At 37.0% G+C, this 17515-nt stretch overlaps 2 protein-coding genes across 2 annotated transcripts in view; both read right to left on the bottom strand.

Moving 5' to 3' along the window:
• serpine2 (serpin peptidase inhibitor, clade E (nexin, plasminogen activator inhibitor type 1), member 2) overlaps positions 1 to 17515 on the bottom strand; it is an 87486-nt gene that overhangs the window by 54421 nt on the left and 15550 nt on the right. The gene's annotated exons all lie outside the window — the stretch shown is intronic.
• Positions 2096 to 16558, bottom strand: wdfy1 (WD repeat and FYVE domain containing 1). The gene is made up of 12 exons (XM_065280458.2): positions 16369 to 16558; positions 15389 to 15456; positions 12680 to 12753; positions 12429 to 12483; positions 11854 to 12004; positions 11320 to 11432; positions 8448 to 8574; positions 8221 to 8326; positions 7539 to 7640; positions 7156 to 7286; positions 6423 to 6531; positions 2096 to 3949 (listed from the first exon to the last, which is right to left on the bottom strand). The coding sequence occupies exons 1-12, from the start codon at positions 16503 to 16505 to the stop codon at positions 3890 to 3892; spliced, it is 1233 nt and encodes a 410-aa protein (XP_065136530.1). The 5' UTR covers positions 16506 to 16558; the 3' UTR covers positions 2096 to 3889.

The following is a 17515-nucleotide window of genomic DNA, read 5'->3' as shown; positions in this document are numbered from 1 at the left end:
TGGGTTCATCTTCATCACATTTTCGAGGTTGATAGAAGCACTTGGAACCCAATTATAGCACTTAAATCATGGAAAAGTCAGATTTTCATGATAATTTCCCTTTAAATGTGTGTTCTGACTTTGTCACACCACAGCAAAAGTGTGTTATTAAAGCAACACTAAAGAGTTTTTGCTCTTTGCTCCCCCTACAGGTTGGAAGCGGAATTCTCCATTACCACTGTCGTAAATAATTTTACAATGCATTGTACAAAAAAAGAGATCAAGTCGGCATGTTTAGTATCTGTAAACCGGTATTACTCACAAGTCTTGCAGCAGCAAAGCCAGGTCAACATCAGTTTTTGCAACTCCTAGCCTCCTTCAGCTCTCGCCAACGAGTATAAGCCCGCCCGATGTTCACTCTAGTTCGAGCTCTTTCTCTATCGTGCTCCTGTTTTCTTTTCTTCGTCTCCTCCGAAATGAAACCCTTCCTTTTTTTTGCAGGCTCCGCCATGATGACAATTGAAAAGCTGCATGAACGCTATCTTTCTTTGATATGTACCTGCCGAGTATGCTCCACCCACAGCCTGCAGGATGCTCCACTGCCGTAAAGCACGTTTTTGTAGTTTTCACCCGAACAACAGGACCGCGAGCCGACGGTTGGAAACTTCTTTAGTGCGGTTCTGGCCGATAGAGGGCTGCAAAGCGAATGTGAAAGTGCCGTTCACCCCGTTTCGAGTGGATGAACGACTGAAACTTTTTTGGAAACGTTATTTTAAAGTAAAAAAAAAAAAATTTGGTGTTGCTTTAATCACCCAGCCAAATTTAAAGGATAAAAACCTGCCAAGTAAGCAAAATAAGTTATGACAATCTGGGAAAAATAAGCTGCATACTCTGCTCTCAAACACTAGGGGCATTTCTGCTATCGACGCTGAAACCACACCCACACTGTAAAAAAATCAGTAGAAATTGCAGCTGGGTTGCCGGTAACTTACCGTAGATTTAAATTTAAGTATTTTACTGGCAACATTTTGTTCAAAGTTAAATGAACATGAAACATTTACAAGTCTTTGTCTTTACAGAGTAAAACAAAAAAAAACAGCATTAAGCTAAACATTCTGGGAAACAAAATCTGAAGCAAAAAAACAGAAAAAGGTTGATGATGATTTCTGGTTCCCAGAATGCTTTGCATGAGACTGTTATTGTATAGTTTTATTCTGTAAAGATAAAGACTTGTTAATATTTAAAATTGATTTAACTTTGAACAAACTCTTGCCAGTAGATAACATAAATTTAAATCTACGGTAATTTACCGGCAACCCAGCTGCAATAACATTGTAATTTCTACGGAATTTTTTAACAGTGCACTCACGGGAACCTTGCCACCGCTTTCAACTTTTAAATACTGCTATAACCTGAATAGAGGCTTTGCGATTGTGTTAGGGGCGGGGTTATGCTTTGTGGCTCCAGTGTGTCATCGAGACAAAGTTTTAGCCCCGCCCAAATAATCCTGAACACAAATAATGTGGAAAATCTGTTTAATGGTGCAACTCACAAAACTGTTTTAAGATGTCAAATAAATATGTACGTATGTGAAGTTTTAGCTCAAAATATCACGAAGATAATTTATTGTGTTTATTTATTGTGATAAATTATGGTAAAATAGCCACTTTGTAGGTGAAAGCAAAATTGGGCCGTTTTTGGTGTGTCCTTTTAAATGCAAATGAGCTGATCTCTGCACTAAATGGCAGTGCTATTATTACTGCTGTATTATCCCCTTCTGACATCACAAGGGTAGCCACATTCTAATGAGCTATTTTTTCACATGCTTGCAGAGAATAGTTTATCAAAATTACATTACTGGGATGATCTTTTTCACATTTTCTAGGTTGACAGAAGCACCGGGGACCCAATTAGAGCACTTAAACATGGATCATGGATAAAGTCAGATTTTCAGGATATATCCCCTTTAAAATGTGTTTAGAAACAATTCTCTGAAATGACTTTACACAGACGTAAAGCCCCTCCTTCAACTTTTCATATTATTTTGATTTTGTGATAAAATTTAAATGTTGGAGATTCTCTCTATTAGATACAAAACACAACAAACAAACAAGTGTAAGATACAGCATAGAACTTTTATTGTAATATTTCATTCAATCTCTGGGCTGAAACTAACCAACCCGCATAAGAATTACGTCAGTTTTCATATTAGCAACAAGATATACCCCCTATGAAAAATACAGATGTGTGAGCGTGCCAACATTACAGCTCAACTTTATATATACTGGAGAGAGAGAGAGAGAGAGAGAGACAGTGAGAGAGAGAATAATACTTAATTATTGAACTACTGAGTAAATTAAGTCTTAGAAAAATTACATAAAAAGAGTTATTTACAGTTTTAGAGTGATTATTACAAGAACAAAGAAAAAAACAAAAAACAACACTTTTAAGTGTTTCCAGTGAAATGTTAGATGTGTTTGTATGATTTTAAACCGGATCATGACTGATGTGACACCCTGAAGTCCCAATTTAATGCGGATGTCAATAGCAATCAAAAACCATTCATCTCAAACACAAAAGAAAAGTTATTATATTATCATTTAAAGAAATAAAACCTTAATTTAACCCATTAAGCTTTTTTTGTCCATTAAATGTCACAATTATAAAAACCTAACGGTTGAAAAAGGATTTCTTTAAACAAACAAACATTTATATTTTATATCAAGGTAATGTATCATGTGACATATGGTTGAGATACAAACTGAATTTAGGTCTTGCAGCACATCTTCATGGTCTTTATCTGCCAGACAGGCAGAAGTTTAGTATTTTTTAAACCTTTTTCAGTATGACATGTATGTGTACAACATTTCTCTTACATCAATCCAACAAGCCTTACATTTACTTCCTGCTCGCTTTCTGCAATAAGCGTAAATGAGGAAGGTTAGCTATCATTTACAAAGTGCACAATGAGAGACGCATAATAAAATAGAAGCTTCACGCATACACAAGCCAGCCATTTACAACACACAAACAACCGTGTTGTCGCACAAATGTTGTTTGTACCCTCAGATCATGAACAATCTGTGCCATTCAGGGTTAGGAGCGAGAAATGCTTGAACATTAAGACACTGCAGATGTGACACAGGAGAGACGAAAGATGAAAAGTTTTGTAAGTTGATAAGTTTTTAGTAAGTTGATAAGTGCTATAACATGTTTTACAAAAGTAAACACTACAAAATTATTTTAGTAACGTAATGGATTTAATAATATAGGCTATAAATAATATGAACCCAAAACATCTTTAATCTTGGGCGACACTTTTTACCCTCATCTGTGGTTGGCAGTGTCACTTTTGGGCAAAGCAACTTAACTAGTCTTGTCTTGATGGGAATGTTCATGCTACCATAGTTGCCACGGAAACATGAGGGGCAGTTACTATGGGCAGTAGTGGTTCTTTAAAGTCAAACAGGGATAAAGAAGTAACCGGATGTTGGATGAAGACGTCCTTTGTTTAAATAGTAATGGTGGGCAAAAATTTTAATTTGTTAGCATTTAGTTTGGGAAACATCCAACAAACGCATACGCTAATATACTGTACACACGCAGAAAGAGAGAAAGGGCGCAAATATTGTGCTTACAGAAGTACCTTGAGTTCACTAAAATCCAGGTCATTATACTTCATAAGAGTCGACAATGACTCTCGTTCAGAGCAGATGTGGTAAAAATCTAAGACTATCCAAATAACAAACAGACATTCAGGTACACACTTCAGCGGGATTGTCCGGCGTGTGTGCAGACTCCACAGATGAAGAGAGACAGTATTAGGTAGGTGAGCGTTTTCATCATGACCACTGGTCCTCGATAGGTTTCCGCCGGTGGAGTGCTGGCCGGTGGATTTAGAAACAGCCAATCAGCGGGGAGAGAATCCTGCCGCTATACTGCTGCCAATCACCTGCGTCATATCCCAAATCTGCACATGGACCAATCAAATAATTATTTGGGAGTCAGGCTGCATAACGATTAATCGCAACTAATCGTTTTCAGAATAAAGGTTTTATGTATATACACATTTAAAAAAAAAAATGTATATGTATTTATATATGCATAATTTTTTATACACAGTAAACACACACACATACATAAACATATATACAAACAAAAACTTTTATTCTGTAAAAAATTAGTTGCGATTAATCGTTATGCACGGTACACCATGCCAACATTAATTAGTTGTTTTGCTATGGTATAGTGATCATATCTATATAATTATTTCTTAATGGTAAAAATTATACATTTTAATCATTAATGATTTAAACACTCCTGTGTCTCCTGCTCTTGCCATATAGATAACAGGGGTGTCAATACATCGATGCCACACATAAAATATAAATATGAGGTACTTTAATTTTGACACTCCGCGTCTTTATTCCATGAAGTAACGTCAATTTCCGCCAAAGTGTGCATTTTTGTTTGTTTTTTCGTGTGCTAGTGTCAGCAAGTGAATGCAACGCAGCAACAAAGGGTTTGTAGCAGCAAAAACACAGCAAAAGAGGCAGACGACGTTGTGACTGCTATTGGACACAAATCATGGGTTTGAAAATATTTTGTATTTGGAAAATAGATTGGACAAACAGACTGGCAGAAAACCTTTGCTCACTAAAAAATACTAAAGACTTTGATTGTTGCCATCATAAGCTTGATTTTATGTGACATTGTTTTCACTCATTATTTGTTTTTCTTTATTTAAAAAAAAGTGTATATTTTTCTTAGTTTCTTGTTGTAAATATCCCAATTGGGACAGAGATTGTGTCTTAAATTATTATATTAAACATTCATGTTATAAATTTTGGTTGCATTCATGAGTTATTAACTCTTTCCACGCCACTGATGAGTTCTCTCGTCAATTAAAGGGACACAAGGCAGCAAATGTTTTTTTTTTTTTTAAGAAAAAATACCCATATTTAAAGGTCACGTTCTTCCTGATACCATTTTTAAATCCCTAGTTAGTGTGTAATGTTGCTATAATAGCATAAATAATACCTGTAAAATGATAAAGCTCAAAGTTCACTGCCAGGCGATATATTTTCTTTAATAGAATTCCTCTTTAAAAGCCTACAACGAACGGCCGGTTTGGACTACAGCCCTCGATTTCCTGCTTTAATGACGTCAGTAAAACAGTTCGTTGACTAAACTCCGCCCACATGAATACATCAGTCACCAGCTTTGGCTCAAACGGCTCTGCTAAGCTAAGCTGCTATCAAATCACAGCACACTAAACAAACTACACAATCAGAACTTGGACTTCACATAACAAGGAAGACATCAGCCTGTTTTGAGGACAGTGAAAACAGCGCTATACAGATGAGTATATTGTGTGAAAAATACCGCATTTTTTTACACGTGAAACATGAACACATGCTATATTGCACACTATAAACACAATCAAAGCTTCAAAATCACAGAGCTTTAAGAGTTTATAAGCAGGGAAAAAATATAGATAGGATGAAACGTTTTTTTCCCTGTTTTGTTTGTTTGAAAGCAGAGGGTCTGTTCTTTCCTTTGATATATTTGTATGTTTATATAATTTTTGAAGAAAATTTTCCTGAAATGCATTTTGTGAAACTTTTGTAAAAATCACAATAAATTCTGGCGTGCAACTTTTCACAAAATGGCTGGCGGCGAATGAGCAAAAATGTAATTTAACTCTTTCACCGCCATTGACGAGATATCTCGTCAATTAAGAGAAAACGCTTCCCCGGCAATGACGAGATTTTCTGTCTTTCCGCAATACCGCTATTATCCACCAGGTGGCACCCTTCCGCAACTTTTTAAACCCGGAAGTATTGCCCTATGGCAAGCGGCTGCATGTCCGTGTCTGTTTTAAAGATCGCTCTGAATGGGATCTCTATGAAAAGTCCGTCATAAAAATTGAATTATCTCTGCTTTTTGCTCAAAATGTGGTGTTTTTGCAGAAACCTACCCATATTCAAAAGCTGATTACAAAAGAACCACTGAAGGTAGGATTAAACGGTTTTTGTTTGAAAGCAGAGGGTCTGTTCTTTCATTTGGTATATTGTATGTTTATATATTTAAAGAAGAACATTTTCTGGAAGGCATTAAACTTTGGTGAAAATCATGAAATACGCTGGCTGGCAACTTTTTTTAAAAACGCTGGCGGTGAAAGAGTTAACTAGGCATGCAATATTAAAGTATCGATAAATTAATTGTATTGAATCGTGATTGCATTGAAGAAACGATTGATGTATCTGCAAATATTTCATCGCCACCGGAGATAATCGATATTGTATCGTATCACAATGAACTGTCCGATTTACACCCCTAATAGATAATTATTTGAATATATCGGCTAGCCCTTATAGTATTATTTCTGAACATACACAAAATCACATAAAATACTAAAAGTAAGCGAAAGACTGTGTGACCTTAACAACTCGATCGCTCCCACACGTGACCATCAGTCCACGACTCGGGTCCATGTCCATGTGAGCGATGTTGTGTTTCCCCTCATGAAACGTGGCCAGAGAGACCCGACTGCATAAACGCAAGGATATCAAATTTAATATTTTTTTTTTTAATTACATGCTTCAAACAGAAAACCAAAGAGTAATGCACAAAGCTATAGACCAGAGGTGCCCAAACTAGGGCCAAAGTTGGCCCGCTATGACCTTTAAATTGGCCCATCATGCCACATGAGATAAGGAAAAAGGATCATTGATGCGGATGTTCATATTTCTAATTTAACATTTTCTAAAATGTAAAAAAATTTATTTGTACATTACAAAAATTGTAAATTGAAATGAAATGCAAGTTTTTTTTATGTACATGCATACTTCAAAGTGTATAGCATGCACAGACACAGACAAAAGGAAAATTAAAAAATGATTGGCAAAATTATTTATTTTACAACAGTTATAAATAAAACTGCATTAGTTATGTATAAACAAAGTAATGTTGGCTTATTTTTTTTTTTTTATATAAAAAAATTATAAATTAGGAGAATCAAGGCAACTTTAATCTAACACCGCAAAATTAACTTTCGGCCCATGGCCCTCAGTCAGGTTTGATTTTTGGCCCTTGGTAGGTAAAAGTTTGGGGACCCCTGCTATGGACGGTCTCTGTTGAACTGTAAACAAGAAAGCAATAAAAAAAACTCACTCTTCTTCTTTGATTGAGCCATAGCAGTCGTCACACATGCGCACCTGGAACTCGAAACCCATGATGGGGTACGTGGAGCATTTCGAACTGCATTTCCCACAAATGGCCTTACCGCACTTCCTGCAGTGATGCTACAGACACAAGAATGATGTTGAAGATCATTAAAGACAACTTGTGCAAAAAGTGCAAATGTATCTATGGTTGGTCGAACTTGGTTAAACATGGAGCACTTTTACTAGAAAATAAAAGCTATCAGCAGAGGATTTGTAGAAGTGTATTTATATGCATGACGCTAGTCAAATTTGGGAGTGTCTTGCAGACCTCAGAAGGCACAGATTTTTGCGAGCCTAGTTTTCAGTAAAAATCAATTTCCTCTTGTGTACCTGTCTGAGCCCCAGGGTCTTAGTGTCCCACATCTGTTTAATATTCCAAAAAAACGGCTGTTCGCATTTCTGACAGGAGTCGCTGTCCAACCACTGCGGCGCCTGAAACAAAGAGTTACAAAGAAAGATTACATCCGTCTCCGTGACATTTAAGTTTCTGGTCGGCATAGAAACGGAAGCTTAGCTAATGACTGATGCAAGGGTTACCATGGTAACTTCAAAAAAACTTTAATCCTTGGTCCACAATTAGACATTTGGCACATGTCTCATACACGGGTGTGCATGAAAGAAATGTGCATCATTTTTTAATTTAGGTGTAATTGAAGCTTTTTGTGATCACTTTTTTGATGGCTATTTCTTTTAGTTCGTTTGTGTACTTGTGATGATTATGTTTAAACCAAAACAAAATTTCACTGTTTCTATTGCTTATTGTTAAAGTTTAGTTTAAGCTTCTAAGTCTTCGGCAAATAACTTTCCAGCATGTAATACCATTACAATATCAACAAACCCAAATCCTTTAAAAAACATCAATTACATTTTTGGGGAGCTCATTTAAACGGATACATAATTTGGATCCTTTGGTTTTAACTAGTCTGCATATTTTTTGCCACTATTTTATTTTATATTTGGTAAGTAAAGATGACTATGTCTCAGCTGCCTATATGTGTTTATGTTTAATGACCTCTTCACGAGTCGTGTCCATATTCCACACTGTCATTCCTCCATCAGCAGAACAGGACACCAGCTGATGGGTCAGCGGAAGATACCTCAATGCCTGGACCTTCTCACTGAAACACGAAAGAAAGAGGTCACAAAGTTTCTTGCATCTAACATAAAATAACCTAAACTCAAATCAGTATTTCACATGCATATTTATTATAATATGTGCATGTGTTTGGGGGCTCTTACTGATGTCCCTGTAGTAATAACGTGCGACCACGTCGCCCACCGATGTCCCACATAATCACACTGTGATCAGATGCTCCAGAAAACAACCACCTTTGAACTGGATCCCAATATAATGCACCAATACTACCTACACACACATAGAAAGAGAGAGAGAGAGAGAAAGAGAGAGAGAGAGAGAGAGAGAGAAAAAGAGAGAGTTTCATTTTTACGCATACGTAAGGAACCGCGTACAGTGCACATGGCGCAAATTTCGTCATCAGAAAAGTACACAGCTGGATTTTTTTAACCACATGTTTGTATGCGTACGTTGCGCATGCGGATATAGGAGAATGTAGTATGTAGCCCCGAAGTGTAACTAGTTACTAAGTAATTAGTTACTGTAATTTCATTACTTTTTCCTTCACAATTTAAAGACTAACTTTAAAATGCAAGTTTTTTATGTATCCTTCTGACTTTAAAAACTTTGGTAAGTAAATAAGAATAATGTTTACACTCTAGTTTCCAATTCAACTATTAACTGGTTGTTTATTAGCATTAATATTAGTAGTAGTGGAAAAACAAAGCTTTTTGAAGCTTCAAATCAACTCAACAAATTGCTTAAAAAAATACATTTCCGCAGAGCTCGAAAACACCTACATGTGGCGCCACCTGCTGGTGTAAAATCATTGTAAAATCAACAAAATCTCAGTCCAAATTTTTTTTTACACTTTTTACAAAATAGTTGCAAAGGTTTTTCTAAAAACATGTTTTTAAGAAAAAATAATAATTAAACTTAATTAAGCCATTAAAGGTGCAGTGTGTAATTTTTAGAAGGATCCCTTGATAGAAATTCAAAATAATATACAAAACTATATTATCAGGGATGTTTAAAAACCTTTCATAATGAACTGTTATGTTTTTATTACCTTAGAATTATCCGTTTTTATCTACATACACCGAGGGTCCCCTAACACGGAGGTCGCCATTTTGTTTGCCATGTTTTTACAGAAGTCCTTAACGGACAAACTTTTTTTACTAAGTTGTCTCCGACCTTGACATGTCTGTCCGGTGGTGGCTACTGTAGCTTCTCCTTGCATTTCAAAAGCAAGGAGTGAGCAGTGAACTGAGCCATTGGTTGCAATTTACAACCTCGCCACTAGATGCCGCTAAAATTTACACACTGCACCTTCAAGTAAAAGTGTATTCTGTGTTTTTAGTTTTATTTAGGGCAAAATTATAGCATTATTTATCAGTATGAAGGATAAATGTTTTATGAACTTGCACAATAAAACTGACCCAACTTCACCTTACAATATTAGACACTTGTCATTTGTGATCAACTCCCCCTAGTGGCGAACCATCGGATTTTCAAAACGTTTCGAAACAGTTATGATATAATGAAGTCTCATTTTGTGTAAATCGCTTGACTTGGCCAGTTTAAAACACGTTCCGAACCAATGATTCGAAACAAAAGATTCGTAAATGTTTCGAGGCTTCATTAAGCAGTGTTTCGAAATCGTCCATCACTAGACGTTGGCTTTTTATTAGTACTTAAAAAACACTTATAAATGCCTTAGGGGCTAATCACACCAAACGCTTGGAAACGCAAGGCGCGATGCACTGCCCTTTTTAAAAAAAGAGCAGTGCGATGCGGCTTTTTATATTGCTAGGCAACCACCGAGTCAGCGGTCTCGTCAATGAAATATTGAAGCGTGAGCGCTCTTTTGCTGTTAACTGTCATATTAGCAGAAACTTTAAAAAGAGGGCGCTTGCTCTGACCTTGTTTGAGAGGTGCACCAAAACGCAGGAGAGAGTGAGCGAGTGGAGTCCGGTTCTTCAAAGCAACTGTAAACTTCCCTAACCACAACGTAAGGCCCGCCTCTCCCCTAATTCGATTGGACAATGGAAAGACGCAAATGACGTCGGCTGCTTTTCCGCTCTCAATGCTCCTTCAAAAACGCGTGCTGCGACGGGCGGCAAAAACCGCAAGGTGTTCAGCGCGTATAAACAGCGCGCATATGCTAACTGCCCATTGAATATCATTCAAAAAAGGCGCCTGCAACTGCCATAAACGCGTGTGGTGTGAATGGCCCCTTATTCCACAAAACCGTATTGTACATCCTTAACCCTCCCCATTTACCAATACTTAAAATTAACAAGTACTTTACTAAGTATTAATAAGCAGTAGTATTATTGAGGCAAAAGTAGTTAATAGTTAGTTAATCGTGAGGAGTGGACCCTAAAGTTCGGCCATTTCAAGCCTATCTTTGTAATAGGATTTTAAAAGTAATTAGAAATAAGCAATTAAATACTTTTCGGAGAGAGTAATTTGTACAGTAATATAATTACATGATTGAAGACGTAATTAGTAACTAGTAATAAGTTACTTTTTTTGAGTTACTTACCCAACACTGTGTGTACACGTATGAGTCAAATCAACTATGCTTTGCAAGGCTGTGCATTCGACGATGCACATATGTTCGCATAGACATAAAAAACAAACTATACTCCAGACTTAAAGGAGGGGTGCATGATACTTTAAAAACAACTTCGAAAAGGAAGTCACGTCGAGCACCAAAACACACTTGCAGCCAATTAGCATTAAGGGGCGTGTGTACGAACCGACATTGTTGCCTGGGTTGCGTATGTGTGGGGCGGGTCTATCAAAAGGAGGTCAAGATTTTATTGGGGTAGGGGTGTGTTTGTTTAGGTGATTTCAAATGTCAACATTGGCTTTCAGAGATCATGCACCCCGCCTTTAAGAAAACACATTCAGATATGTGTTCGAGAATGCGTTTGTGTTTACAAAACCAAAGTATGTGGACAAAATTACACTAACTGTCCTAAAGTTAACAAAATTCATTCAAGTAAACGTCTAATGTTCGTATGTTACCTTCATGTCCTTTTAGCGTGGTAATGACAGAACACGTCTGCTCATCCAGTTTTAGTAAAGTTATCAGACCTGAATAATCTCCCACAAAAACATGCTGGGTTTCATTATCGTATCTAAAAGTTTTGTTAAGTAAACAACATCAAAATGAAGCTAAATACAAAATCAATGTTTGGGTGATGTGCCTTTTACAAAAAGTGTAAAAAAATAATCTCTGGCATTTGCAATAAATTGCGATCAAATTTCTGCATCCAAAATCATATACTGTGAAAGTACGTACCGAATTAGATGAAGTACCCACTGCTTTTTTGTTAAAACATTGCATTTTATATAGTATGTGTGGGTGAGGTATGAATACATATCAGACATACTTGTTTCCAGCATGTTTTCCTTGTCTTGACCATACTTTACTTACGCATTGTTTAGTACAATTAAATCACAACAAGTAAATACTGCTTTTCGCCAACTATATTGTATTAAACTAGTTGATTTGTGATGCATGGGTATTAGTGTATGGGTTGATCAGATAAAGGATACTGTAGGCAAGATGCCCATGAGCCGAAGCTGTGTCGCCCCAGCATAGCGCCGCTCTGTGTACTCATCCAGCTGACGGTCTTATCATGACCCGTACTGATCAACAAATGAGACTCCAGAGAGAAGAGCAGGTCCGACACGCGGTTCTGATGGGCTGCACACAAAAACACACACACACACACTTTTAGTTAAGATCAAGATTCAAAACTGGTTTGAATGTAGAGATGTTTGTGTGATGATGTCATTGGGATGTGGGTCCTTTCTAACCACATTACAGCCATTTCACTTTCCCGGCATTATCCGTTTTTTCCAAACTCGATTTTTCCAGAACTGCTCTGACTCATTCACTAATAATCATCTTGTGTTAGTGTACGTGTGCCTAGTTGCATTACCCCCAGGGCATGCTGGGAAAAAACTAATGATTTGTAAGAAACCGGTCATGGCCAAAAAAGGATACAGTAGCATGCGTAGGTTTCTTTCTCAAGGACGCAGGGGACACAGCACACACGTGAGAGAAATACAACAGTGTTCGATGTTTTGTGTAAAGTGTACGCCGATTTATTTCCCATAAGTTTTACCTGGGTATGTTTTTACATGGTTCATTTTGTTGAAATCGTCTGAGATAAGAAACTCCTGTGAAATTGAAACAAAACAAAAGACAACATTACAAAACTAAGCTTTGTGCACCGTAACAGAGAAGACAAAGTCAGTATTTAATGAACTGACTTTAATATATTTATCTTATATATTAGGGTGTTGGGAAAAAATGTAGAAAACAACCGATGTGGATGATCAAATGTGTTGTTTTGGCCGATGAAGTGACCCTTACCACAATGGCTCCATTGTCTTGCCCTATGAAGATCCTCCTGCTGTCGTGATGATATGACATACATGAACAAGGAGCTGGAAAAACAGAGATTATGAATTAAAGCATCACATTAATAGTGCATATATATATATATATATATATATATATATATATATATATATATATAGGTCATGTAAAAATTCAATGCTTCGGGGGAAAAAAAATGTGAAACATAAAACTACTTAGAGTGTGTAATATTAGCAGGAAGAAATGCAACTGCAAAAACTATTTCCCAACACAAACCGTTCTGTCCTCAAACTCATGTGACTCACTGAGCCAATTCCAGAAATGTTTGATAGCGCCACAAACCACTCTGTTTTCACAATTAACATGGGAATGGGTTTATAGTCTTCTGTATGTTAAACTGGGATAGCATAATGTTTAGATATAAACCATAGTAATCTCACAATAAAAAAGTGTCATTGTGATGATATTATAAACACATAAATTCCCATTAGGGCTGCAGGATACGGCAAAATATCATAAACATGCATATCGCAATACACACTAGGGATGCACCGAATCCAGATTTTTTGGGTTCGGCCGAACACAGAATCCACTGTTTAAGATTTGGCCGAAACCGAATACCGAATCCTATTCGCATTCTTATTCCATTAACACAGTAAAACGCATTAATGAAGTAAACAACATCCACAGACGTGTATTTTTCCTTTTATTTAATTTTAACTGTAAAAAAAGGATAGGCAACATTATGCCAGGATGACAAGTCGGAAAAACTTTTTGACAATTACCATAAGCCTATGCATTATGAAAGCGATGAGGTGCGACACGCTCGTGTCCGCGAAATGTGAACAGCCCCTAGTCTTTACCGAAAGAAAAAGCTTATCTCCACGTCAGCACCCGTCAGCGGTTCGGTGGAAAAAAAATCTAGGATTCGGCCGAACCCAAACCCCGTCAAAAAGCCCAGTATTCGGCCGAATTCGAAGCATCCCTAATACACACGTCGCAATAAATCATGACCGTAGCCAAAAAAGTTTTATTTTGTGCCACCATACTTACTCGTGTTACTACTCATGTAAAAGTCTTTAAATAGGAAAAACATGGAAGTGTTTAGTGGCTTCTAAATTCATCCCTGTTTGGATCCTAAGGAATGAATGGGGCTAGGCTAAATGCTAACATATTTACAAGGCGCTGTACAAAGATTAAAAGTGTATGCATTGAAAAAAGATAGGTATGTGTTAATTCGTCTAAGTTGAGGTAAGAACATAGTAAAATATCGAAAAACAGTGTTGTTTTCTGAACTTACTTCGTTCTTTATGGCCTATTATTTTTGTTTAGTTTTTTCATCCTAATATCTGGCAACAGTGGGTGATCAGCACCTAAACTGAACTAACAGTTATAAGATTGACTGTTTTAACCTAAATAATTTTTCAAACCCTGCAATAAATAAATGATTTTAATACTTTGAATAGTTAGTATAGTCAAAGTTTTAAGTTGATGCAGATTGCTGAGAGACTGCAGTGAGACAGAGAGAGAAAAGCTGTTTTTTTTTTTTTCGAGAAAAAAATTCAATTTTTTTTAAATAAATCCATTTAATTATAATTCAAGTTGATTTTACAAATTAAAAGCATTATTGTTTCATATATCGTACGGTACATTCACACGGGCCGTCAACGTTAATAGAGACAGAGCGCAATTATGCTAATTTGAAAACCACGCCCACCAGGGGAAAACAATCCAAACGTCTCCATTGACTTTGTATTGCGAGAGGCCGCCTCCTTGTCATTTCTGGCTTATAACAAAAAACTGAATAATGCCTAAAAGCTGCTGTATGACAAGATATACAGCTAACAAGCCAAAAAAAAAAACAGAAATAAGTTTTTATAAGCTGTCAAGGAGTAAAACCCAGCCTTTAAGGAGAAAAAAGTGGATCGCTGACTAAGTTTCCCTCAAGTGGGCGGATTTCTACTAATAGTAGTACTATGAAAAGTTGCCTGTTTTTCAACTTTTGTGTCTTTAAACTTTCGTTTTTTGGAGACGACAGCTTATAAAATATATTTCTGTTTTTTTTTGCTTGTTAGCTCTACATCCTGTCAAACAGCAGCTTTTTGTTATAAGCCCAAAATGACACAGAGGCAGCCTCTCGCAATACAAAGTCAATGGAGACGGATGGATTGTTTTCCCCCCGGTGGGCGTGGTTTTCAGGTTATGGCGCGTTGGGCTCTGTCTCAATGCTTGACGGAGGGTAAGTCTGAAGCTTGGCTTGCAGCCAATCACAGTGGCCGCAACACATGCTCCTTCAGTCTTGCATAAACGTAATTGAGTGGCTCTGCACTAGGTTATTTGAAAAAAAGCGATCTGATTGGTTGGCACTTGAAAAGTGAAGAAATGTTCAACTTCTGACAAAAGCAAAGCCAGTAACGTGAAGCTTACCGATCCACAATTAGTTCGGCAGCGTATGACGTCACCCATTTAAAACCAACTGTGAAGCGTTAACTCTGACCCCCTGTGTGAATGTACCATAATTCACATCATATAGTTCTGATGCAAGAGCAAAATCTTTACATTTACTGGTGATGCTGGCAGATGTGGGTAAGGTAAGAGAAGATGGTACAGTTGTATGATAACAGAAGCAGTTACTATAGCAACCGTTACCGTACCATACTATAGTGTGTAAATACTGTGTGGACGGATTGAATTAAAACTTACAGGAGACGGTGTGATAGATGCTGGGCCAATACTGTCCACTGTCTCTCTTCAGCCAAACTCGAATAGTCCTGAAACAAACAACAACAACAAGAAAGGAATATTTTATAAAAAATGTAATATCAGGTGTCAATCACTACAAAAGGACTGACCCAAACCAATACCAAACAACACAAAAAGTGACATTCATACACAGACACACACATATACACGTAGCTGCAGATGTTTCTCTCAGTTCCTCTCCTTTCAGTTCCTGCTAAAATCTCATACATATCATGTGTACAAATTTGTGTAACTGATCACATACTGTACAAAATACATGTAGGTCAACAACAATCATACAGTGTATGCATTACTTAAAAATACATAACCACACAGTTTATCTTACTAATAGCAAGATTTTGTAAACGCAGAACATGCAGGTGCAGAGACAAAAAAAGTAAGCCTTTGGACATAAAATATAAGATAAAATGTATTAGAAAATGAGGTGTAATTTTAAGCTTTAAAAAAAGTAATTCCTAAAAACTCAGACTGAAGTGCTTAACGTTACATTTAAAATACAATTCAACAGACAAAACAAGTCCCATGGTAGTACCACACATAAACACGGTAAAGCATCATTTATAATGTATATCATAGTATTGATCTCTACCATGCCATAATAAAAAAGTAGTGTAGTATACTTTAGTATCCACTATAGTAAACTATAGTTAAATGTTGTATAATGTAGTATACTGTAGTATTAGTACACTTTGGTAATGTATATTTAGTATTCTTTAGGTATTTACTAACCTAGTGGATTGATAAACTGTGCTGAATAATACTTTATACTTTTATATATAATATATATATAAACACCGGTAAGGTTCAAACACACTAAACACAGTGAATTGAATAAACATACTAAAAAATAATATACGCATTAATGAAAAAAGCTGTGTTTAGAGAGGGTAAGAGTGTTGTCATGTATGCAAATATGGTACCTATCCTCTCCGACTGTGATCACTCCGTCCTCTTTTGGGATGAGCACGGCGGTGTTCACCGCGTCGCTGTGACCCTCGATCTTGTTAAGCAGGACGGGTCTGGAGCTCTGAGGCCTCGAGTGAATCTCCGCCGCCATCGTTGTTTTCCTCCTGCCGATGATCTCAAGTCAGCTGAGCGCTGGCGAACTTCAATCGCAACCGCCCGAAATACCGTAAAGAGCCGTGAAAACGCGCATATACGCTGTGTTGGACTTAATAAGGCGCTGCGCAGACCTTCGTGGTATGACATCGAGGTACCGCGAGAGCTGTGCTTTTGAATCGCTCTCGCGGTACTTTGATGTCATACGGCAATCGCCCTGCGCAGATTTTTTCCTTAAGCTCTTTGTTTTACTTTTGTGTACAAAATGTGCGTTATAAATAAACTTGCCTTGCCCTTATTATATTCTAAAGTGTGTCTGATGAAAAACAACTCTATTGGTTTATACCTATATACCTAAAATATTATTAAAACCACAACCTGTTTACAAAGCCATTACAAAATATTTATGTTTTCTTTGATGGTTCTTTGTTGGCTTTTTAGTAGGCAATTTTTAGTTTGTTTTGTTTTTAGTATGATAAAGATGTGTTTTTCAAACCTTTGACATGTCTGTGCATAATATACACATAAATATATTGTTGTTTTATAATCATTGTCCTTTATTCAAATGCCATATGCACAATCAAGTTACATTATTTTAATACAAATATAACAATAAGTATGCTATAAATAATTGATAAGTAGTTGCAAATATTGCACGACGAGCTGTCCTGCGCCTTGTCAGTTGATTTCATGCACCGCCGCAAGAACCGCAGGAGTATGACATCACGGTACCGCGAGAGCGATTCGAAATCTGACTTCTCCTTATGATTTCTTGAATCACTCTCGCGGTACTTTGATGTCATCTGCCTGTTGGTTTTTGCGGGACTACATGAACTCGTACGAGCCTGCGGAGGTCGCATATGCAGGCTGCATACGTCACCAACCCTGGTTAATTTAAGTTCACTGAGCAATACATTCGCAAATCATAAGCATATTTAAACAATTTACGATCAGATAATGCAGCTTTCGGATTGAGAAACAGCCAATGTCAAAGTGTTTGAGGTTTGA

Source organism: Paramisgurnus dabryanus, chromosome 8 (genome assembly GCF_030506205.2).
Source record: "Paramisgurnus dabryanus chromosome 8, PD_genome_1.1, whole genome shotgun sequence".
Taxonomy (NCBI): domain Eukaryota; kingdom Metazoa; phylum Chordata; class Actinopteri; order Cypriniformes; family Cobitidae; genus Paramisgurnus; species Paramisgurnus dabryanus.
This window is presented reverse-complemented; position numbering and strand designations above follow the sequence as displayed.

Bases quoted from the DNA above. Each gene is read 5' to 3' on its own strand.
- wdfy1 (XM_065280458.2), bottom strand. From the start codon at position 16,505: ATGGCGGCGGAGATTCACTCGAGGCCTCAGAGCTCCAGACCCGTCCTG. The intron at 12,484-12,679 runs GTAAGGGTCACT...TCAATTTCACAG, and splicing joins AAGACAATGGAGCCATTGTG to GAGTTTCTTATCTCAGACGA. The intron at 8,327-8,447 runs GTAAGAGCCCCC...TTCGTGTTTCAG, and splicing joins TTATTACTACAGGGACATCA to TGAGAAGGTCCAGGCATTGA.